The following is a 21,557-nucleotide window of genomic DNA, read 5'->3' as shown; positions in this document are numbered from 1 at the left end:
AATCTTTGTCTGAGACAGTTTATCTTCCTCATTGGTACTCTGCCATCTTAGGCAGATAAACATACATGATCTCACCCATCACCCCTCCCTTCCCATGTATTACCACAAGGCTTTGTAATAATCTAAATATCTACCAATATAAGCATGGTCATTGTCCGACCATGCAGCTTCCTGTGGCCTCTGTGTAGCCTGCCAGACCAGCTACATGAGTGCCTGGGTTTCTGCTAGGACTTCTTTTATTGCTGTATTGCAGACAGTCCCAGCTGCTAGTTCATGCTATTATTGTAGACTGCCAGATAGACCTGGCTACATGGTTGTCTGCATTTCATATTGCTCACTTTGCCATTCATTCTGACAATCCCAAAACTAGTTTTTGAATCATTTGAGTATGGCACTTTAAATATTTATTCCACCAACAACAGCTTGAATACAACCGGGAAATAGTTAAAGTAATCCAAAGAAAAGATTTCCCATAAAACATAGATCAGCAATAAACATAAGTCCCTTGATGCCATCTTAAGTTAATGCTGTACTAAGATGTAATTGAAAGACACATTTTGGAAAGGTGCGATTACGATATTTACTTTACACACCCCCTGATGCAGAAACAGGTTTCGAAATGCGGACCGTGTCAGGATGAGACTTGTGTTTATTGCACTAAGATAAGATATGTTTTTTATGTGCAACCAAAAAACAGTTAAAATTTTTTTTTGATATCTGCCAAATGATTAAATATAAGACAATGAAGGTCTGTAGACTGATAATGTCTAGTGTGATGGCATAATAATATTTATGCAAGGTATAACTGCTGATCTATGTTTTATAGGAAATCTTTTGTTTGGATTACTTTAAACATTTAAACATATACTGCTGGGCTGTGCTTCTGCTCTCTTCACTTTTTGCAGCTACAACAGAAAATACAATCCTGGTGGAATGGTAAGTATGTGTGCTGGATTATTCAGAATATTACACTGATCATCAAAGTAGCCAGGTGTTCGATTGAATGTGGTTGCATTTACACTACATTTCCCATGTCTGCCTGTTCTAGGGCTGGCCTTTCTGTGACTGAGCATCCCATGACTGCCTATTGTAAGACTCTCTCTTGTATGTATTCTAGGCCTTACTTCCAACTCGGCGCTGGTTTAATACAGTGCTGGATGATTCCCACTTGGTGGTTCACTGCTACCTGTCTAGCCTGGCTCAGCGAGAGAAGGAAGGGCATCTCTTCTGCCAGGTGAGAGTTGGTGTCGAGAGCCTAAGCCCATTTGCTATTCCTACAGGAACTCATACTAATAGGAATCCTCTTTGTTCTCCAGCGTAGGAGGAGGACCCTAATAAGCTGCAGAAAGCAGAGGTGCAGGCAGTGTGCAAATGGTTTTAAACATTTTGGGCCTGATTTTCAAAAGTATTTACATGCTTAAAATGGAATTTACATGTGTAAATTCACTTTTCCTGTGTAAGTGAGCTTTTGAAAATTGCTGTGATATGTGCCATTGAATTGTCCATAGGATTTACTTGCATAAGTGGCTTTTGAAAATTGTTACAATAGTATGTTACATTTAGGCAAGTAACTCCTTTGAAAATTCACCTGTTTCACATTTACAGGGGGCCGAGTCCTGAACAAATACATTTGGGATCTGCTGACATGGTCCATGACCAGACTTTGGAAAAGATATCGTCAGAGCTCTAATATTTCCATTTTCTAAATCTAATTATAGTAGCATAGGAGATCATGTACATCATGTACAGTGCAGATGCTGAAATAAATCACAATAAAAAGAATATAAACAAAGAGAGGTCCCCCTCACTTAAAATTCATTTTAATTTCTGTGTACAAGACAGATGACTCTAAGTTAAGAAGATAACCAAGTGGTGCCATTTCTCCCTTTGTATTAAGTACACATGGTTATATCCTTTTCATGGCTGTTCCCTTCCATGATGCCTGCAACCTTCACTTGGCAGCCAATTATATTCTGGGGTACGAAGACAAATGTCTAGTTGCGCTGCAATACTGTTCTGTAGGGTTTACTGACACTGACAAGAATGTTAGAAAAAGCTATTAAATCCCATGGGCAAAGATATTCTAACTTGATTTTAGCTATTTCCCACCTTTCAACTCAAAATCCATTTAGCTCTTGCTTATTGGCCCTTGGCATGTTCTTTCTCAGCCGCACCACAAAACCAAACGTTGATAAAGATTTGTTTATAGGCTACTTTTCCAAATAATTATGATAAAAATGGATAAAATAGCAAGAGGGGGAAAAATGCAATCATCATAATCCAAAATATTCAAAACAAAAATACAACCTAAGAATAAAATGAAATCGTTATACTAACATCTAAATGTTACCCAAATCATTACCTTTTGAATCAGCTGTAATTTGCACAGCCCATTTGCTGCTAGGCCTCTGTATAGAACATTGCAGTAAACTAATTGGGATAGCACAAGAGTGTGTATCACTATTTTAAATTAGAGCTGTCGAAAGCAGGGTGTAATAGACAAATGGTGCAAAGTTTAATTAAAGCAGTTTTTTCCACAGACTTCCATATTCATTTTGGAATCCAAAAGGACACCCAGATTTCTAGCCTCTGTTTATAAGGGTGAAGCCATACTATTTGATACCAACTTTATATTGACGTCAAAGTTAACACTTGCTTAGCATAAAAATGTAGTCTTCTGTGGATTAATACTTAATTCCTTTTTGCTTCACCAGACCAGTCCAGATGCATGGGTTTTGCCTGTCTACCAGCAGATGGGGACAGAGAGCAACTAGATTGCCCATATCACCCCTTATAGAGTCTTGCGCAGACTAGCTCTCCAGTATGTCTCCAGAAGATAGTCAATGTGCAGGCTTGTAAGGCTGTGTCTGCATTTTTACTAGCACTTTAAAAATGATAAATATTTGTAATAATTCCAATTCCTGAAACCCAGATCAGTCCAGACAAGTGGGTTTCTGCCGCCATCAAGCAGATGGAAGCAGAGGTCAAAACCTTGGAGTCACTGCTACATATCTGAGAGTGCCACCTGCAGTCTTTCAGTATTTCTCTGTCTCCAGCAGATGGTAGAGGTGCAAACCTGCAGTCTGACAAGTGAAAAGAGAAAAAAGTTACAGAGGTTTAGGACTCTGGTGTGGTCCTCTCCATACTTTCACCAAGCACTATCGTTTGGATGTGAGGACACAGGAGGATGTGGCCTTTGGTGAGAGTGTTCTTCGTGCAGGCCTTTCGGGTTCCCGCTCAGTTTAAGGGTGCTTGGATACATTACACTTGTCTGGACTGACCTGGATATGTTCAGGAAAGGAAAATTGGTTCTTACTGCTAATTGTTGTTCCAGTAATACCACAGATCAGTCCAGAAACCCACCCTGTTGCTACTAAAGACTGAATTTCCTAGCATGTAGCCAGATGGACTCAGAAACAATTGGGTTATATGCTACCCTGTTAGCAGATGAAAATGGAGTCAGGTTTCAAAGCTGACGACACCCTAGATAACCCTGCAGTGACCTCAGCCCTTCAGTATCTCTCTGTCTCCTAGCAGATGTGGACAAGCTTTTCCTATGGGGATCGCTGTACCCTTTAGAAGAAAAAAATCTACTTTTAAATTGGAGAAAGATTGAGTCCCGCTTTTCTGCAGTGAAACCTAAAGGTCTCTTCCCAGTTGAGAATTTCTGAGATGATTTCCGAGGTCCCTCAGAGGTGTGCTTTGGTTCGGTAGCTGGTTCCCAGCATAGCCTTTGCTACTGAAGCAGCTGAAAGGCAGCGGGTGCAGGAAGCCGAGCGCAGCGGTGACGGCCAAAGCCCTCTCCTCCCGCAGCCGGAGACTGTCTCTGTACTCAGTCGGTAAGCGCTGAGCCCAGGTAAGTTAAAAAGAAGAGAATTCTTTCCGATTCAGAGATGTTGGAGGAGTTTTGGTAAGACTTCCTCCGGTCTCCTTGCTCGGCATGCCATACCAACATCATTCCCAATTCCGTTGGGGTAAGGGGAAGTGGGTTTCTGAGCGGGTTGAGCAGCCCCCCCGGTGGGCTAGGCCCGCTGAAGGCACACCGTGTGGTAGGCTGTGATGGTGCCAATTTGCACGTGTTTTTGTGCGACTTGTATTGCCCACCATAGAGTGTTGGTATGCGAGGTGCGTGCAAGCTCTGCACACGCACTGTGCACATAGTCACTCGCATACGTATGCGCTCAACTCTCTAGTTGCAGAATTTAGTTAAAGTCTGGCGCACGGGCTGGTGTGTGCCTCACCATGGCCCGTGTAGGTGCTCGAAATCTTTGCGCACAAAATTTTTAAGCACGAGCCTGCTGAACACGCATAATGGCTCTGGCAGTAAACAAGCATAAGCATCATTCTCTCTGTGCTGCTTGTCATATTAGGGCTACACAGTCTGACCTGGATTCTTACTTATGTCAGCACTGTGAGGAGGCCCAGGGAGAGTAGGTCTTCCCAGATTTTGCTAAGCCTAGCTCCTCCCAGTCAGAAGATTGGTCAGCCACAACCATAACTGGAAGTACCCCAGATCTAAGTAATCCCGGGACTGGGTCTTCCATGGGAGAGGGAAATCCAGCGGCACCTACCGCAGTACTTTCTGGGCTAGGCATGGACCCGGCTGCCTTCTCTTGGGTGGAATTTTTTCAAGGCCTTCAAGCCTTCGTACAGGCGCAGTCTACTTCACTTGCCCCTATCCGGATGGAACCCCAGCCTGTAAGGCCTCTCTCTCCCAGCACAATCGGCAGACCTCACCAAGGGTATCCCTGGCAGGGACCCGGACAGCAAGGACGAAGAAGGTGATCTAGATTCCTTGGAAGATGGGGAAATCCCACTGGGTTTAGAATCATATTGGACCATGTTACATTTTTTCCATAGAGATTAATTGATGGCCCTGGTTTCCCAGACCCTGAAGATGGTGGTGGTGGTGGATGAGGCACTGCCCAAGGAAGGTATCTTAATTTATCGCATCTCCATGACTGATTGATATAGGCAAATTCATTGGAGGAGAACCGGACATCCACTGCCCAGGTGATCCAACTTCTTCATAAGCTTGGATGGGTGATATAGTTTAAGAGCAAGATGATACCATCCCAGATCTTAGAATATCTGAAAGCCCTGTTTGATATCAGATGGGGAACTTCTTCATGATGACAAAGGATCACCAAGCTCCACAATCAAATCTGGAGGTTTGTGCTGATGCAAACTCCCAGGGCTTGGGGATTATTTGCAGGTCCTAAAGTCCATAGTGGCAAACTTGGATTTGGTCCCGAGGGTTCAAGCACCTATAAGGCCTTTTCAAAGATTTCTCCTCTTGCATTGGAAAGCTCAGTCTAAGGATTCTGAGTTGAAGCCAGAGTCAGCCTGACCTGGTGGCCATCTGAGCAGAATCTGGCAAAAGTGTGGTTGGGCAAGCCATTTCCATTTTTTCTTATGACCTAGATATTGAGAAAGAGGGGTTACTTAGAGGAGTTTATAAACACCTGCTCAGGCACAGAAGAAGTCCACCACCTTATCCTATGTCAGAATATAGACAATCTTTCAGACTTGGTGTTCCAAGGGGGTAATTCTCCCCTTCAAGACTTCACTTCCATTGATCCCGTCTGCTTTGCTGAATGGGCTGCAAAATGGCTTAGTATTGAATACCTTCAGAGGTCAAGTGACGGCAATTGCCTGTTGTCATACGTTTTGGGGATTTTAACAGTAAATCTGGTGTTAAATTTATTAAAGCCATATAATGTGGTTCAAAATCCTGCGGGGTGTGATAAATTAAAAACAAACATGTTTCTTGTTTCCTAAACTATAGAAATAAATATTTCATCCCTGTAAATGATCAGGCTGGATGGTTGTATGCAGGGCAAGGAACTTGGAAAAATGATAGCAACTTCTCCTCCCTGTTTTTCTGGTTCTTGGTCCGTGTTCCACAGGGCAGCCAAGGGGACAGAGTTGTGGGAAGAATGCATTTAACGCATCCTGTGATATATGTAACCTATCAAGCTGTGAGCCTAAAATATGGGCATGAATATTAATAGTCTTATTTTTTTTTTGCTGATCTTGCATGTATGAGGGTAATGTTTAAGTTTGTCGTCCTCTGCTAAAATATTTGAGTCAGTTTGCTAACGAGATTGCTAACCAGGCTTAAGTTTCTTATCTGGTATATGTTTCCTCCTAACCAAATAAGAGTTTCCCAAAGTATGCCTTCCCTTTCCCAACATCCCCTCTCTCTGCTGTCCGTGCCCAACCCTTTTAATTCCCCAACATATTCTATTATATAAGAGAACAGTGTAAAGAAAATAGTGGCAGCAAAGGGAGTAAGCTCGAGCGCTAGAAATTAAAGGAGAGCTATGTATAAAGTGCCGTACAAATACATTAAAACTCAGATAAAACATCTAGAAAGCAGAATCTAAAAGAGAATCATCTATAATAAAGACTAAACGAGAACATTTATTTTATTTTTAAAAATGTATAACTCACTTCCTGCTAGGTTTGGGATGGGGTACAAGAAAACAAACGTAATAATATTCAGTACAGAGACAATACTCACATACAATATCAGAGAGCATAAAAAAGCCATGTTTATACTTTCTCTTTGAGAACTGCTGCAAAATCTGTCTGTGAAGAGTACCTGCCCACACAATTTGGAAAATTGCCCCTATAATACAGCATATAGTAAATAAGGTAAAATATCCATAATAAAAAAGATTGTGGTCGAACTTGTATGCAGTAATATAGTCAATCAAAAGCTGTATAATAATTTCTCCACAGCAGTCAGGCCGATACAGTAAAGTGCGGCCGCGGTTACCCTGCTTCTATCCCGCTTTCTACTCACAATTTGGCCGCGTTAGCCCAACCCGCGATTCACTCTCCTCTTTAACCCATCCTTACCGCTTCTTTAAATCAACGGGTACCCCTTTCCGCCCGCAGCATGTATATGAGATGTAAACGACCGGATTAGCTATTCCCTCCCATTCAGTAACGCACGCCCCGACTATCGCCTTTTTAACCTGCAGTTTAGCCGCGCGTTTAACCTGCTAATTTACCGCCTACCCCTACCCCTGCGTTAGAGGCAGGCAACGGAAACGAACGCACGCCCGTAGTGCACAGGCGCTCAAGCCAGCGAAGCGTACGCCGTGACGTCATGCGTTTTGCTGGCTAGAGCGCCCAAATTGACGGGCGCTCAAGCCAATGAAAGCACATGAACGCGCGTGCGTGACGTCACGGCGTACGTCACGCTCGCCTGTCCATGTGCTTTCGCTGGCTTGAACGCCCGTGCACTACGGGCGTGCGTTCGTCCATCTTCGCCGGCGGGGGCCGCTGGAAGCCGCTTTCGCCACCGGCTGCCCCCTCCGGAGGACGGCAGAGAAGGCTGAAAAAGAAACAAAAAGTAAGTTGGTTACACTTATTCACATATTTTACATGTCGAGTCGCTTCGGGAGGAGGGGATTTTAGGTTTTTAGGTTTTCTTTGGTTAAAGTTGGGATCCACTTCCTGGTGCCTGTCATTTCAAATGTCATTTGAAATGACAGGTACCAGCGCACCCAGGATACTGTATAGGCGCTGTATAAAGCGCCTATACAGTAAAATGGATTGCGCTTCATGGACGCGTGTTGGACGCGGCTTGAATTTGCATGCGATTTTAATACAGTATCGAGCGGTAGGTGAGCCGGACTGTGCGTGCGGTAAACGCGGTTGCGCCTGGCACTAACGCAGCTCTTCCTACCGCTCCTTACTGTATTGGCCCGAGTGTAAGTAATTAGTTGTGCTTTATGTAGGGCAAGATCTCAGTTTCCAGCTAAAAACTGGTTAAATTCTCTTTCCTAGAGCAGTGGTTCCCAACCTTTCTCATGTTCCAGCACACCTTGCACTGGGTTCACTTTGTTGTGGCACTACATCACCTTGACTCCTCCGCTCCCAACCCCCCTCCCCCAGCAGCTTTTTTCCTTCCCTTCACACCCTTTGACATCGTTGCCTTCTCTTCCCTACACCCTCTCCAACAACATTTTGGCATCATTGCCTTCCCTTCCCCTTCCCCCTTGCCCCCTGACCTCACCTCATTCCTTCCCTCTCCCCTCCCCCCCACCCCAAAGCAATTGTCAGCAATGGTTTCCAGCCAGCAAGAGGAATGGGGTGAGCAATGCTTCTTACCTGCTGCTGCCTCCTCTTCTGCTGACTTCCCTCTGAGTTCAAACCTGTGCAGGGCTGCATGGGCTCGTGAGACCTGCTAGCCCCACGCATTTCTGACTTGAGAGGGAAACCAGCAGAGGAGGAGGCACCAAGCAGGTAAGGCATGATGCTCGCTGACAACTCCTGATGGCTCGAGGCCTCTGGGCAGGGGAAAGGGAAATCAGAGTGAATACTTTCTGCTGACAGTGGCAGCTATGACCCACTCCCATCTTCTCTCTATGGGTGGCACAAATGTCATGGCATACGTGTTGGGGGCCTCTGTCCTAAAGTCTAATATAAACGTGTGCTGCATGTAACTGAAGTTCAAAAGACCAGCGTGGGAATTGAAGACTTGAAAGTGCCTCATTTGGCCTCTCCAAGGTGCTCTCTACAGGGAGATGGAGCTTTGTCACTGCGGGGAAGACTGCTTGGTGCTGCAGAAACAGATTTTAACTCCTGTTAAAGCATAATCTAATCCTCTGTGCCATGCTTACATGACTACTCTTTCAGCTTTTAGACATGCTAAAGTTCTACACGGGCTTTGAAATTAATGACCAGACAGGAAATGCATTGACTGAGAATGAGATGACCACGATACATTATGACAGAATTACTTCTCTGCAGGTGAGGCTGTGTGCTTATTTTGGGAGAGGGTTGTTAGAACGTCTCAAAGGCTGGCAGGAAGACTTAAGTCAGGCAGGGCGAGGGTTGGCAGCCCAAAAACAGAGAGCCAGCCAACCAGTGCTACCAAGAAGGAAGGGGCCAAGGCTACTGAGCCTCTGAGGGGGAGCCAGGGTTACTGAGGGGAAAGAAATTTGGCAAGGTCAGAGCTACCAGGGTAGTTGTAAAGGAGCCAAGTTACCAAGGCATGGGGAGGGGTTTGTGGGCCTGTCTAGAACTGCCAAGAAGGGAGTAGCATTACAGCTTTGTTAATAGCTAGAGTACAAAGAGAGATGCAGTGTTATAAAGCACTCTGAGAGTGGGGAGGCAAAGTCTGTTACTTTAGAATAGAAGGGTATGAGGGCAATATAGCTGTCCAGTACCCCACAGAGGTTAGAGGTGCTTCTGATATGTCTGGAGACTTCTTTGTATAAATGATTGCTTGAGACTCTCCTCAGTCGGTGGCATGGTGCCTCTCTATAAATCACCAGGCAAGTGGAGAGCGAAACACACCAACGAGGAAATCCAAATTAATGTAGGGGTGTGTCAAATCAGGTAAATCATCTACAGGCACAAGGATCGTAATAGAGTAGAAGAGGATTTTATTCTCTCAGTTCGATTAACAGGCAGACATATCTTGCATATGAGTACAATGTCAAATAGTTGTAATAGCACTATTAGTCCACCGACACGGCCGTGTTTCGCACTGGCTGCATCGGGAGGGACAGAGCAGGAGATCAATGTCGATCTTCACCAATGTGGTTAACAGATAAATCTTTGTAAACGTAGCCAAAGATGCAATATTTCAGGAAAACCGTGTAGACAATTAGAGCAACAGAGTTGCAAGTAGCTTTAACAAAACCGCAGTTCTCTTCTACTCTACTATGGTCCTTATGCCTGTAGATGATTTACTTGATTTGACACACCCCTACATTAATTTGGATTGTCTCTCTACAAGTGACAGTTTTGATGCTCCTCAGGTGGTGAAGCCGTATCTCTGTAGAAGTAACCTAGGCTGCTTTGGTTTTTCAGAGAGCAGCTTTTGCCCATTTCCCGGAGCTCTATAACTTTGCACTCTCCAATGTGGCAGCTGTGGACACTCGAGAATCACTGCTGAAGTGCTTTGAACCTCTCAGGTACAGATTCAGACTAAACTAGAATCTCCCTTCCCCTGGTCCTGGGGAATGCCAGATTTTATATTTATTTATTTATTTTTATTTTTTCTATACCGATATTCTTGTAGAGATACAAACCATACCGGTTTACATTTAACTTCAATTTCGCCTTATAGCGATACAGTAAACAAGTTAGCGAATTCAACAGTTTTAACAGGAAAAAGAAAAGTAACATTCTGATCTGAACATTGCATTTTAAGATCAATGGAAATTATTTATACATATCTGATAAAAAGCTCATCCGAGAATCAGAGGAATTGAAATACTCATCTTAAAGGGATGGAAGTAAGGTTAAATAAAGGGACTGATGAGGATAGAGGAGGGGGCAAGAGGTAGAGGGAGGGGTGGGTGAGAGGGATAGGCTGAAGAAAAAGCTAGTAGAGAGCAATGTTGTATGGAAGATAAGTTAAATGTCCTGAAAGGCTTGGCTAAATAACCATGTTTTTAGTCTCTTTTTGAAGACAGTTGGGCAGGATTCTCGTCTCAGTTCGTGTGGAAGCGCGTTCCAGTGGTGTGGGCCAGCTGTTGAGATGGAGCATTTTCTGATAGAAGTTTTGGCTTGGGGGGCGAATAGGGTGTCTTGGTAGGCACTCCTAATAGGTCTAGAGGAGGTATGAGGTTTTAGCAGAGTGGAGGTGTTGAGGAAAGTGAGGTTGTGGATAACTTTATGGATAATCGAGAGTACCTTGAATAATATCCTGGATTTGACTGGAAGCCAGTGTAGGTTTTGAAGAGTGGGGGAGATGTGTTCCCTCCTTTTGGTATTAGTGAGAAGCCTAGCTGCAGAGTTCTGCACCATCTGAAGTGGTTTTAAAACGATGGCTGGAAGACCAAGAAGCAGAGAGTTGCAATAGTCTAGTTTTGTCAAGATGATTGCTTGCAGTACAAGTCTGAAGTCTTTGAAGTGTAGAAGTGGCTTGAGGTTTCTGAGTACTTGAAGTTTAAAAAAGCAATCTTTAGTGGTGGTGTTAACGAATTTCTTAAGGTTGAACTGATTGTCAAGGATGACCCCAAGATCTCTGAAAAAAGGTGAGGGTTTTATCGTAGTGAAGGTTGGTTGGGGTGAGTTCAGGTCGTCTTGAGAAATAATGAGGATTTCAGTCTTGTTGGAATTCAACACAAGGTTGAGAGAGGCGAGTAGATTGTTGATTATTTGCAGATAGTTGTTCAAGTGATTTATAGTATTTTGAATGGAATCGGTGATTGGAATGATTATTTGAATGTCATCTGCATAAAAGTAATGTGAGAGATTTAGCTTGGTAAGCAGGCGGCAAAGTGGGAGTAAATAAATGTTAAATAGTGTGGGTGAGAGGGAGGATCCCTGGGGAACACCCATGTTGGAGCTGATGGCTGGAGATACTTTATTGTTAATCTTGTCTTTATAGAATCTATTGGACAGGAATGACTTAAACCAGCTTAGAGCTACTCCCTTTATTGCCTACTTCTGCTAGTCGTCCCAGTAGAGTAGAATGGTTGACCGTATCAAATGCTGAAGATAGATCAAGTAGTGCTAGTAAGTGCTTTTGACCTTTTTCCATGTTGATAAGGATATTGTCAGCGAGGGATAGGAGTAGAGTTTCTGTGCTAAACGACTTCCTAAATCCGTGTTGAGATGGGAAAAGGATATGATGATCCTCAAGATACTCAGATAGCTGTTTGTTAACCACTTTTTCCATGATTTTTGCAATCATTGGTAGGTTGGCTATTGGACGGAAATTAGCTGGATCCGAAGGGGACAGATTCAGTTTTTTTTAATATAGGTTTGAGAATGGCAAACTTTAGTTGGTCTGGCACTAGACCTTGGGTTAAAGAAAGGTTAATGATGTCCGAGATAGGTTTAGAGATGGAGTTTGGGATGTTAAAGAGTAGATTGGTCGGAATTGGGTCAATAGGGTGCATTGCTGGTTTCAGCTTTTTTAATGATGTTTTCAATTTCCAACGTTGATGTAGGTTCAAATGTTTCAAGTGATGAGTTTAGTTGTGGAGGAGTGATGGTGAGGGGAGGATGAGAAGTAGGAGGATAAGAGAGAGTGGCGGTAAGGTCTAAGATTTTTTTCTTAAAGTAGATTGAAAGTTCAATAGCTTTGTCGAGTGCTGCATCATCTGGGATGAGAAGGGGGGATGGCTTGGTGACATACAAGAATAGGGCTTTTGAATCGAAGAAAAAGTGATGAATTTTTTTAGAGAAGAAATCCCTTTTCGTTTTAAGGATGGCAGTTCTGTATGTAGAAAGTAGAGTTTTGTATGCCGCTTGTGTTGCTGAGGATGGCGTTTTTCTCCAGATTTTTTCTTTCTTTCTGAGATTTTGTTTTAAAACCTTTAGTTCAGGTGTGAGCCAGGGTTTCCTGTTAGGAGGAGGATTGCGTAGTACTTTTGTGGAACTTGGACAGGATTGATCTGCGACCTTTGTGGAGATATTGATCCATGATGTAATCGCTGTGTCTACATCCGATAGTTTAAGATAGGGTAATTCTTTTTCAAGGTGAGATTTGATGAGATCAGAAGAGCAAGGTTTTCTGTAATGAATTGTGGATTTAGGGAAAGAGAGAGGAGGATGTTCTTTCACTATAAGGTTAGAGTTGATGAGTTGGTGATCCGACCAAGGGATCGGAATAGTTGTTGGGTTGGAAGTAAGAGAGATACCATTGTTGATGAATATAAGGTCTAAGGTATGGCCAGCTTTGTGAGTAGGACTGTTCACAATTTGTGTGAAACCTAGGTAGTTAAGTGAAGAGAGTAAAGTTTCGCAGTTATGAGAACGGTGGGGGGCGTCTACATGTAGGTTAAAATCACCTAAAATTATCGCAGGTTTAGCTGTATTGATGTGTTTATTTATAAGTTCAATGATAGGGGAGGGATTGGATTCTATGATTCCGGGTGGAGCGTATATTAGGCAAATTTGAAGGTGAATAGATTGGAAAAAGGCAGCTTCTATGTTGTAGTAGGTGTTAGTGGTTTGAAGCGACAGACCTAGGCCTTTTTTTGCAGCTAGAAGTAGGCTTCCACCTTTTTTTTTTAAGTCTAGGAATGGAGAAGATGTCATAAAGATGGGTGGGAAGTTGATTGGTGATTACAGTGTCTGTAGGTTTCAGCTACGTCTCTGTAACTGCACAGATGTCAGGACTAGCTTCTGATAGGTAGTCGTTGAAAATATCAGTTTTTTTGGAGAGAGATTGGGCGTTGAAAAGGGAGAGAGTGAAGAGCGAAAGCCCTTTTATATCACTTTTTATGCTTTCCAACATAAGAATATACCAGTTATACTGTTCCATATGTTATACGGTTCCATGTAAAGCTCCGCTCTCTGTTGAGCAGTTCTTCGTTTTATGTAAACCGGAGTGATTTGTAGCCCCTACAAGAACTTCGGTATATAAAAATTAAAAATAAATAAATAAATAAATAAAATAAGAAATGTTAGAATTATGTAAAAGGGATCGATGTCTATCTGTCCATAGGCAAAATAACTCTCCAAAAAAGGGATGAAAATTCACCAGTTGGCAGCAAGCAAGAAAATGTTAATATTTTGGAAGAGTTTGAAAACCAGAAACATCAAATCTGTATTTTCAGAGCATCAAGCCTCCAAACAAAATCCCCATTGCTTTCTATGAGAAACTGTTAAAAGTGGTTTGAATTGTTAGAATGCTGATCAGGATTCTATTCCAAACGTCCCCCCCCCACACACACACACCCCTCACCATACCAGTACTTTACCCCAGAACACCACAGGCAGAGAGAGGAAAAATTTACTGAAGCAACTGGAAAGAATAGCACTAAAGGCACATCAAAAGTGTATGCACACCCCACCCATCCACTCATACCTTCTATATCTGCACCCACTCTCCCACTCAAACCTTACACACAGACACAAACACAGAGAGACACACACACACAAAAAAAACCCCTCCTCCATCCACCCACCCAAACCTTGCACACACACACATCTCCACCCATCCAAACTGTGTACACACACACGCACACACATCTCCACCCACCCATCCAAACTATGTACACACACACATCTCCACCCACCCATCCAAACCGTACACACACATTAACACACATCTCCACCCACCCATCCAAACCGTGTATACACACACCTCCACCCACCCATCCAAACAGTACACACACACACATCTCCACCCACCCATCCAAACCGTGTACACACACACACACATCTCCACCCACCCATCCAAACCGTGTACACACACACACACATCTCCACCCACCCATCCAAACAGTACACACACACATATCTCCACCCACCCATCCAAACAGTACACACACACACATCTCCACCCACCCATCCAAACCGTGTACACACACACACATACATCTCCACCTACCCATCCAAACCGTGTACACACACATCTCCACCTACCCATCCAAACCGTGTACGCACACACACCTCCACCCACCCATCCAAACCGTGTACACACACACACCTCCACCCACCCATCCAAACCGTGTACGCACACACACCTCCACCCACCCATCCAAACTGTGAACGCACACACACATCTCCACCCACCCATCCAAACTATGTACACACACACATCTCCACCCACCCATCCAAACCGTACACACACATTAACACACATCTCCACCCACCCATCCAAACCGTGTATACACACACCTCCACCCACCCATCCAAACAGTACACACACACACACATCTCCACCCACCCATCCAAACAGTACACACACACATATCTCCACCCACCCATCCAAACCGTACACACACATTAACACACATCTCCACCCACCCATCCAAACCGTGTATACACACTCCTCCACCCACCCATCCAAACAGTACACACACACACCTCCACCCACCCATCCAAACAGTACACACACACACCTCCACCCACCCATCCAAACAGTACACACACACACACACATCTCCACCCACCCATCCAAACCGTGTACACACACACACACATCTCCACCCACCCATCCAAACAGTACACACACACATATCTCCACCCACCCATCCAAACTGTGTACGCACACACACATCTCCACCCACCCATCCAAACCGTACGCACACCTCCACCCACCCACCCAAACTGTATGCACACCTCCACCCACCCACCCAAACTGTACGCACACACACACACACATCTCCACCCACCCACCCAAACCGTGTACACACACATCTCCACCCACCCAAACCGTACACACACACACATTTCCACCCACCCAAACCGTACACACACACACACACACACACACACTCATCTCCACCCACACATCCAACCTTTACACACATGTGGACGCACACATACACCTTCCAGTCAAACTCATTCCTCCACAAACTCCACACTGCCACGTATCCAACCCAAGAAAGAGATCTAGGTGTCATAGTGGATAACACATTGAAATCGTCAGTTGAGTGTGCTGCGGCAGTCAAAAAAGCAAACAATGTTGGGAATTATTAGAAAGGGAATGATGAATAAAACAGAAAATGTCATAATGCCTCTGTATCGCTCCATGGTGAGACCGCACCTTGAATACTGTGTACAATTCTGGTCGCCGCATCTCAAAAAAGATATAATTGCGATGGAGAAGGTACAGAGAAGGGCTTCCAAAATGATAACGGGAATGGAACAGCTCCCCTATGAGGAAAGACTAAAGAGGTTAGGACTTTTAAGCTTGGAGAAGAGACGACTGCGGGAGGATATGATAGAGGTGTTTAAAATCATGAGAGGTCTAGAACGGGTAGATGTGAATCGGTTATTTACTCTTTCGGATAGTAGAAAGACTAGGGTGCACTCCATGAAGTTAGCATGGGGCACTTTTAAAACTAATCGGAGAAAGTTCTTTTTTACTCAACGCACAATTAAACTCTGGAATTTGTTGCCAGAGGATGTGGTTAGTGCAGTTAGTATAGCTGTGTTTAAAAAAGGATTGGATAAGTTCTTGGAGGAGAAGTCCATTACCTGCTATTAAGTTCACCTTGAGAATAGCCACTGCCATTAGCAGTGGTAACATGGAATAGACTTAGTTTTTGGGTACTTGCCAGGTTCTTGTGGCCTGGATTGGCCACTGTTGGAAGCAGGATGCTGGGCTTGATGGACCCTTGGTCTGACCCAGTATGGCATTTTCTTATGTTCTTTTCTTATCCTTGCCACATACCCTCATCCACACCACACACACCTATATACATCCCGCATCTCTCACACCCGACTATGATACACAGATTGCCACACAGACTTGCCACTCACATCCTCGCATGCACCACACACACCTACCCCATCCCACATGTATCCCCCCATAAACAAGATATCTTTTATATGTTAATGTAGCCCCTGAAGCAGCCCTTGTTTATGGGCGAAACTCGGCCCGAGTAGGGCACTGTTCTGTATGATTGATAAAATCTTCTTCTTCTGACATCATTCCACTCCACATCTGGTTTTTTGCTTTCCCCCCAAACACATCCTCCACATGCACTCTTCTTACATCCTCTCCATGACATACATAGCTCCTCCCAGCACACCCACAGCAACACCCCTCAGAAAAACAGAAGAAAAAAAAGATGTAGCTTCCCATCCCTGCAAGTACATCCTTGATCTACACACACACACACACTCTCAAATATACACAGCTATACCACCAAAGATCCCACACCCCACATCTACCCTTACACTCAGCTCTGCCACACATTACATTGCTTCAAAACATTTCCCCCACTAAAACCTATCCAAACATACACATCCATCCCCCCAACACACACCCTGACCCATACACACATCCATTTACATTCCTCCCACACATACACATCCTTACCTCCCAAACATCTCCATAAGCCCTCCACACACATTCAACTTAACTACAATCCCCACCCACAAACACGTGCGCGCGCACACACACACACACACACACACACACACACACACACACACAATCTCTTACAACCACATCCACTATCTACAAACATGCAGTGATAACCTCAATGTTACGGCTGGGCTCCGGTCAGGAGTCGTGAACACCACCCAGAAGGGTGGCTCCAGGTTGAGAGAGACAGAAATGGCAAAAACAGAGTCTGGGTCCAGGCTGGGTCAGGGCAGATGGCAGTGTCTGGGTCCAGGCTGGGTCAGGGCAGGCGGCAGAAAGCAGTGTCTGGGTCCAGGCTGGGTCAGGGCAGGTGGCAGAAGGCAGTGTCTAGGTTCAGGCTGGGTCAGGGCAGGCGGCAGAAGGCAGTGTCTAGGTTCAGGCTGGGTCAGGGCAGACGGCAGATAGTGTCTAGGTTCAGGCTGGTCAGGGCACAGTAAGCAGGACAAGGCAGGTCAGAAGGCCCGTAGGCCACACACACACACAGAAGGCCCATAGGCCACACACCGTAAGCAGAGCAGGCAGGTCAGAAGGCCCGTAGGCCACACATACACAGAAGGCCCGTAGGCCACACACCGTAAGCAGAGCAGGCAGGTCAGAAGGCCCGTAGGCCAAGAAGGAAAAGCGAGGAAGAAGGCCCGAAGGCAGCGCAAGGCAAGGAAAGGCCCGAAGGCCGCGCAGGGCAAGGCAAGAAAAGGCCCGAAGGCCGCGCAAGGCTAGAGCAGGGAGCCCAGGTGAGCTCGATGCCGAAGCACCGAGGGAACTGTCAGGCAGGGTTATAAGGGCCAACCCAGAACATAGAGTGGACAGGGGAGATGGCCTGGGCCTGTCAGGAGAGCCAGCACTAGAGGGGGGGCCCCTGGTGGTGAGGCGGTTGCACTGCAGCCAAAACTGTAACACTCAAAAATACATACCGCTTACACACACAATCCTTCTACAAACCCCTCCCATCCACACAATCTCCTACTCATCCAAAAACACTCACACCCAACACATCCATCCCATCCACACATATTACAGTTAAATAACTCAGTAATCAAGTATATTTGAAAAAATGTAGTAATCCACAGTTATAAAATGGGACATGCCTGTCTAAGTGGGAGTACTGCAGAAAGGGATCTGGGGTTATTGCTGACCACAAATTAACTAAAAGGCAGCAGTGGAGCTCTGTTATAAAACAAAATGCAGCTCTGGTAACCATTTTGGTGCTGGAGAAGACAGCTCTGATATCTTTTCTTGGCCCAACAAAAACGATGTTGTTGTACATGAACTTTGTAGACCTCACAAGTTCATCCTTCAGACAGTTCATGTACCAATCTATGAAGACTCCTGTTAAAACAGATATAAAACACAGGAAGTGTTAATAGGATTATTAAGCCCTCTGGGGACAGGGAAATACCTACAATACCTGAATGTAATCTTCTTCAAAGTGCCGAAAAGTAGAATATAAATGAAATAAATAAATGTAAGGTGTGAAGTGATTCTCCTGCTCCTCTCCATATTAAGAAGGTACTTGTTGGAGTACCAAGTCTCGTTTTGGAGCCCATATTTCATGAAGAATGTGAACAAGCTGAAGAAAGTCTGGGGAAGAATGAGGAGATTCCTAGATAGTATGACCTATGAGAAGAGAGTGAAGGGCTTGATGAGAACCTGGAAAAGAGAAGGCTGAGTGGTGCCTCAATAGCAGGGTGATAAGGTCATTTATTGCTCACCTCCACTGGGAATAGGACAAGAAGTAAAGTGCTTTAATTAAAGCAAGGGAGATTGAAGTTAGATATTATGAAAAGTATTTTAACTGTGAGGGCAATTAATCACTGGGACAAGTTACCTCAGAGAGATGATGGAATCCCTTTCCCTGGAAGTGCTTAAGAGTTGGTTAGACAAATATTTGCCCAGGAAAAGGCAACATCGGTCCTCATGTGCCACAAGCCAGTCAGATTTTCAAGGTATCCACACTGAATACTTTATGGGATGCATTTGCATTCCCTGCCTCCATTGCATGCAGATATATCTCATGCATATTCATTGTGTGGGTATCCTGAAAAATCTGATTGGCTTACGAAACTCAAGGATTGGGGTTGCCTACTCCTGTTCTAGCTCAGGGGCTGATGCAATAAATTTTGCGGAAAACGGGCGCTGACTTTTCAGCGCACGCTTTCTTAGCGCACACATGCCCGCAAGGGGGGCACCATCAATATGTAAACTAGGGGGTCACGCTAAAACTAGGGGGTCACGCTAGCAAGGAGGCGCTAGGATCGCTTGTGCAACCTTAGCGCCTCCTTGCTAATGTGACCCCGCGGCGGCTGCCGGTAAACTCGGCATTGGTTTTCATAACCGCCAAGTTTACTGGCATCGGTCTTCATAACTCGGTGGTCTACCGAGGTAATTTTTATTTTATTTTTTTATTGAAGAATTACCAAAAAGCAGTTTTTTCTGCTTTTCTGTACTTCTTCTACGTGCTCTCAGCTATTAACATCTGAGACGCACATTTATTTTTTTGAATGTGGAGTGAATGAGTAATAGTCTCATTCACAAGCATTTGGATGTGCGTTAAATAAGCACTAATCCCCCTATTGCATTAGGGGGTAGATTAGCGCCTATTTAACCTGCGTCCGACACCAGGTTAAACGGTGCTCGTGTGAGCGCAGTGTATTGCATCGGTCCCTCTGTCTTTCTATGATTCTGAGTCTCTTCTTTTCATTGCAGTCCCAGTACGCTGCACCAGGTGGCATCCTACCTCTGCTTATTGTCAGTTTTGCCTGAAGGGGATGATACCACCTTTGAGAGAGAGTTTCTTCTCGAACTGCTGGTAAGAGAAAACAAAGCTGAATGTCTTACGTTTTAGTGTATTCTTAGTCTGGGTTCTGTTTTCTCTCCTCTCAATGAAAAAATTAAAGGAGCGCAGTCAGCCTGAGTGGCCCCAGGATAACCTGCTGGTTAATATGATTGGGCAATGCCAAATCTTCCTATCATTTTGTAGCATTTTATCATTTCATATTGTTAATTGGCTTAATCAGAACACAATAGTTATGGATAGATTGAAATAGCAAATCCACAGTCTTCTGCTCCTGGGTGGCGTCAGCTGCCTTCCGATTAATTGAGCTGGGCTCAGTCAGTTGATTGGTTATGCTGCTTACTATCATGGGGACAGGTGCAATAGCACTACCAATTTTTTTTCCTTTATTATTTCCCCTTTTGTAATGCTCATTCCTGTTCATATCCCACATCAATCCAGATGCATGGGTTTTGCCTTCCTACCTACAGAGATACAGACAATGCTTTACTGACACTAATACTTAACCTAGTGTGCCACCTGCAGTCCCTCATTATTTTGCTGTCTCCAGAAGATGGTAGAGATATAAAACTGGTAATCTGGAGTTACCTTTAAAAAAAAAAAGATTTTTCTAAGTGGGGATCCTTGTTCCATGAGATGTTAGGCTCCTAGGGGGCCCATCCCTTAGGTCGAGTGGGCAATAAAGGGGTTGCTGACCCTAATTTGCCTCTGCCGATTCTGGCGGGGCACTGATAGCCAGTGGTTTCGCTCCTGCTTGGTCCTCACACAGTCGTCTCTCTCATCTCTCCGGGGACCCTGGCTTCATAGAGAGGAATGTATAAACATTTGTTCGTTTTGTGTGGGGTAGTGTCTCATAAAAAAAAAAAAGCTAAGTAAAGGCTGCAATGACAATGGTGAAGCTGTATGTCTGGGAGATGGTCCTTCATGGCTCAGGGAGCCGATCGGAGGCAGAGGGACGCTTAGGGAAGAGAGTGAAACTCTCTTAAAATCCACTGCAAGTCAGACCCATTCCTTTGTGGAGGCACTTGGGGAGCCTGAAGAGTGTACATGGACAACATAGAGGCATCTGTTAAGCATGGCTGCTTGTGTTGGGATAACAAAGGTGCAGTTTTCTTGTGTTGGGTCTCTACAACATGTGCACGGTCGGCAGGGAAAGCACTTCTAGGTGATCCCTCCACAGGTTAGGGTGAAGACATCTTGATCAAAAACCCTCTCTAGCAGTGGCCATTTTGGGCTCGAGTCCCACACTGCAGAGTATTTCTGGGTGAGAGCCTTATTCTTCTATTTGGTTCCAGCCATATCTGACTGTGATAGTACCTGGAAGTACCTGATAGTACCTGACTGAATAGTAGAGGGGCCCGAGAAATTCTTGGGGAGATACCGCTAGCTTGGAGGAAGACTTTTATTTGATGTGTGAGCTGTTCATGCACAAGCCCTTCCTGGTGACCGGGGGTGGGAGGGTGTAGGGAGGGTGTGTTCATAGAGTTTCACATGGCAGCATAAATGTAAGCGAATGAGGCTTCCCGGTGAGGGACTAAAGGGCCTTCACATACTCTGATGCGGAGGCACTGGTTGCAGGCACATGGGATGATTCCAAGGATTGAAAGGGAGACGAGGCTCTTCTGTTGGAATCTCTGGTAGGACAGTGTGGAGGACAATGATCCCTTTAGACCTGGGGGGGAAGTACCCGTTGAGGAAGGGGTTGACTCCCAGGATTAGTCCGTATTTTCCAGAGGGAGAAATGATTTCCCACAATTCCCCAGATTTCAAAGAAGTTTGAGATTAAGCAAACATTGGAAGAGTCTGATAAAAGAGAGTGGACCCAATTATGGAAGAGCCTCTGGTTTTGAGAGGATTTTTTCCTTCCACCGGATGGTCAAGGAACGGGATACTCCTGAAACTGGTTTGCAGGTGGCAGTACAATGTCAAACAGTTATCTGCTGCCGGAGGTCACCT

At 44.8% G+C, this 21,557-nt stretch overlaps 1 protein-coding gene across 2 annotated transcripts in view; it reads left to right on the top strand.

Moving 5' to 3' along the window:
* The window catches only part of AQR (aquarius intron-binding spliceosomal factor), a 276,039-nt gene that overhangs the window by 66,113 nt on the left and 188,369 nt on the right, over window positions 1-21,557 (top strand). For both annotated transcript variants that reach the window (XM_029599025.1, XM_029599024.1), the window contains exons 11-14: window positions 1,118-1,234; window positions 8,656-8,769; window positions 9,838-9,941; window positions 19,514-19,616. In XM_029599025.1, coding sequence (XP_029454885.1) covers window positions 1,118-1,234; window positions 8,656-8,769; window positions 9,838-9,941; window positions 19,514-19,616 — 438 coding nt within the window. The remainder of the gene's footprint in view (window positions 1-1,117; window positions 1,235-8,655; window positions 8,770-9,837; window positions 9,942-19,513; window positions 19,617-21,557) is intronic.

This window comes from Rhinatrema bivittatum, chromosome 4 (genome assembly GCF_901001135.1).
Source record: "Rhinatrema bivittatum chromosome 4, aRhiBiv1.1, whole genome shotgun sequence".
NCBI lineage: Eukaryota > Metazoa > Chordata > Amphibia > Gymnophiona > Rhinatrematidae > Rhinatrema > Rhinatrema bivittatum.
Note: the sequence above shows the minus strand (reverse complement) of the source record. Positions and strands in the feature narration are given on the sequence as shown.